This window comes from Grammomys surdaster, unplaced genomic scaffold, assembly GCF_004785775.1.
Source record: "Grammomys surdaster isolate TR1022 unplaced genomic scaffold, NIH_TR_1.0 958, whole genome shotgun sequence".
NCBI lineage: Eukaryota > Metazoa > Chordata > Mammalia > Rodentia > Muridae > Grammomys > Grammomys surdaster.
In genome coordinates, this window is record NW_021605377.1 from 8,532,806 (window position 1) to 8,536,680 (window position 3,875).

At 46.5% G+C, this 3,875-nt stretch overlaps 1 protein-coding gene across 1 annotated transcript; it reads left to right on the forward strand.

Annotated features, from left to right (window-relative positions):
• The first annotated feature begins 590 nt into the window (after positions 1-590).
• Ccer1 (coiled-coil glutamate rich protein 1) lies at positions 591-2,357 on the forward strand. The gene has a single exon (XM_028782999.1). It carries the CDS (start codon positions 1,003-1,005, stop codon positions 2,206-2,208), a length of 1,206 nt encoding a protein of 401 aa, XP_028638832.1. The 5' UTR covers positions 591-1,002; the 3' UTR covers positions 2,209-2,357.
• The last annotated feature ends 1,518 nt before the right edge of the window (positions 2,358-3,875 follow it).

Below are 3,875 nucleotides of genomic sequence, written 5' to 3' on the forward strand. Positions count from 1 at the left end.
GGTAGGAAGGAAGGAAGGAAGGAAGGAAGGAAGGAAGGAAGGAAGGAAGGAAACATACTTCAGTTTCTGAATCTGTGAAACTTGGAAGCCATCTCTTAAAGAAGGCGAGGCATTATATGTTTGGGATTGTACACACAATAAATGTCTGTGCTCATGTTTCATGTACCATGAATCTAGCTTTTGAACTTAGACTGGGGAAGAAATTAGAGCCTGCTTTTTGTTACCACAGCTATCCACAGAGCTGTGGAGAATATAAGTGATTTTCCCCATTCCATTCAGGTTGAGACGAAAGCTCGATCTTCCCATATCTTCCATCAGACTTACGATAGAAATTTCAAACACTCCCCCTCCCCTAAAAGTTGCCAGGGTGTGAGCATTGCCCAGCTTTTCCCTGCCTCAAATCCTACGTCATAAGAACCCCTGCGAATGTTCATGGGCTATCTAGTTCCGGGAGGAACCCCTCCTCCTCACAGAGAGAGCCATGTCCACTCCAATTGGCTGTCGTCCTGGGCAACCAAGGACGCAAGGGGCACGCGGGGGGCCCCCAGCCAGTATTTAAAGGCTGCCACTGCCCGTGCCCACTCAGTCCGGCCAGGACGGCGACGGTGAAGCACCTGGGTTGAGAGGGAGGAGCAAGGTAACAAGCAACCACTGCCTCTCCCGTCCCCAGCCCTAGCCTCGGCGGAGGCGGGTGTGTGTGGGACCCGGGAGTGGCTCTCACATCTCATCGCCCACCAACACCTTCCTCCCCCACCATCCTTACCCCACCCAACCCACCTGGGCAAGACAACCCAGGTGCGAAAGACAGTGATTCTGAGGGAAGAGCGAACAAGTGGAGAAGAAAGAGGGGGATCCTCGTGAAGAGGGAAGGCGTGGTCACAGTCAAAGGCACGTGGCACTAGGGACTCCTGCTGAGGAGGCACTTCAGATTGACCTCCGGATCAGGCAAAAGTGACCGCTCCTAGGACGCTACCACTGAGACCTGGTGGAGATCCCTGAACCATGACCCAGACGGTCAACGAAAGGGAGGACCCCCTTAATCTGGGCGGTGGCGGCTGGGCATCCTCCATTCCATTGCGCACCTGGTCCTCCTGTCATCGAAGGCAGAGAGGAACTCCGATGTCCAAGCGGCGATACCGTGATGGCCCCAAAACTGAATATGAGGCTCCCAGGAAACAACCCAAGCAACATCGCATCTCTGGCCCTTGGTTTCAACCACCTAGAGGGTCCTATTGGGCCCTGTACTCCAACTGGGGGCATTGTGGAGGGCCCTGGCGCCCACCTCTTGTAGCATTCCAGAGCCCCCTGTGCCCAGCACAGATGATCCGGGCCTATGGTCTGCATCCGCTCTGCGTCTGCTGTTGCTCCTGCTGGAGCGGGCCCTGGAACCCCGGCTGGGAGAGACCCCCGGGTAGAAAGAAGCGCTGGGGACGCAGGGGTCGTGGCCTGCGCCGACACCCTCGTCGCTCCTTCCCAAGTAATCCACCAATAGACCTGAGCAAGATGCTGCGCCCAGTCAACCTGTATGGGTGGCGGGCGCCAGGGATGAGAGCGCCACGAAACACTACCCAGTTCATCATGAACCAGGTCTATGAAGACATGAGGCAGCAAGAGAAGCTGGAGCGCCAGCAAGCAGCATTGCGGGCACAGCAAGCCCAGGCCTGTGGCATCTCCCCAGGAGACTCCACTACCAATGATGCGTCCCACAGCGGCGTCGAAGAAGATTCGCAGTTGCTGGAAGATCTGTATGGCTTCATGCAGGATCCCTCTCTAACCTTTAGTCCTGCTCCAGTGCAGCAAAACCAGTCTCCCACCCCAGGGCTGGTAGAGGAAGAGGAGAAAAATGTTGATGATGAATGTGACGAAGAGGTTTGTGATGAAAAAGAGGAGAGTGAGGAGGAGGAAGAAGAAGTGGACAGAGAGTCAGAGGATGAAGATGTGGATGAGGAGGAAGTCGAAGAGGCTGGCAATGGGGAGGAAGGGGAAGAGGACCAAGAAGAGGAGGATATGTTGGAAGAGGCGGGGCTGGAGGAAGGAGAACAGAGAGAGGAAGACAGATTTTTGCCTCTGGGAATACCTTTGTCAATCCTAGTAGGGGACGAAGAAGAGAGAGAAAACTTTATGAACTATGACTATTTAAGCCAAGAACAAATAATTCCCAATGTGCCAGAGGCAGATCTATTTATGGTACCGGACATTAACCATTAATCACCAGGAAGGGAACTGAGAAACGAAATGGAACTGATCTGAGGCTAATATGGATTAACAGCTTGTTAAAAACAAATTCAAAAGTGAGTTCCATTAATAAACATCAATGTAAACACCTTGGTTGGCCACTATAAAATATTTAAACATTGATGTGTTTGTGTATGACTATGGGTGGGGGAAGGGAAGACTTCAGATATATTTTATTGGAAATGATTAAAGGCCAATTATTTTATTACTACAGTTTGAATACTTTCATTTGCTGTCCCCCTTTCTTCAGACAACTGAGATTTTGTAGTTCAGTTTGCAATATTGAAAACCATTTAAATTACACAAGCAGGTTTCCAAGCTGGAAATCAACAGATTGATTGGCACATGCTCAAAGAGGATTGTATGATGGCCACTGAATCTCTGCCAGTGCTCTGGTAACTGAGGGCACTTCGAAGCAGCATTTTTCTACAGCTGTAGGTGTTCCACCTTCAGAGCTCATTTTTGAGGGCTGTATTTTGGTAACCTCGTTTGCAGTCTATTGTGCCGTCGCTCATTCATATTCCTTGTTCCGCAGTGCTATGGATCTTCCCCAGAAGAACATGAAGTTGCTTCTGTGGAACTGGTTATCTGCCATGGCCTCAGCAATTCATAATCCATGCATGGAGAGGATTCTCCATGGTCAGAAGTCAACTTGCACATCTAGTTAAGATCCAAGGTAACTGCAAACAGCGGCACATGGCTTAGATTGTCAAGCCTTGTTCCTGCATATGTTCCTTGAATACGTTCAGAGAAAATAGATAGTTTTGCAGAGTGGATTAAAGAAAAGAATGTTGACCTTGGGGAGGATGGAATATCTAATTTTGTTTCCCAGTTTGTCTTCTATAAAAAGGAGAGTAAAAGCAGTGTATAAATATGAGCCTGCGTGAATAATCTCTGATAATTTGTATGCATCCCCAAGTATGATTCATCATTCCAAATATCAACTTTGGTTCAAACATTTTAAAAGGTAAAAACATATTTTCCCCTGGTTGCACAAGTTCTATTAACAGTATACATCCAGAGTCATCCTAGATGAAGTTTGAATACAACTTCTGAATGACACTTTGTCAGCCCTCTTCTTATCTTGAAATGGGAGTTAGTATTTATTGGTTGACCAGATTATTTTTGTGTTGATCTCATTCTTGTATATTGGCATTTACTTTCAGTAAATGCATAAGCTATTAAGTAATAAAAGTATTACAACTGTCCTTCTTGTTTATATTTAAATATCAGAAGTCTATTCAGCTGTACTTTAGTGCCCAGTAGGATGAAGATGAAAAAAATTGTACAATTCTAAAAATCATACCAAACATTACAAGAGTAAATCATGAACATTTCATTGTAAGCCAAGAAAGTTTTTCTTTCTGTATGATTCAGTTTCTAAATGTCCTACATAAATTGGGTATCATATGCCTTCTCACTGAATGTATATATAAGGAAAACAAAACCTTTTGCACCTGATACCATCGGTCATCCTGTACACATCAAAACTCAATCATACTTTACCCAAAACTCAAAACACAAAAAATCACTGTCAAATGTATATAGGTTTCGATTCAAGATATCTATTTGGGTTTACATGACTTTGCAATCTCATGCCTGGACAGTTCTCACTTTTCTTGTGAGAGATAGTTTTACTT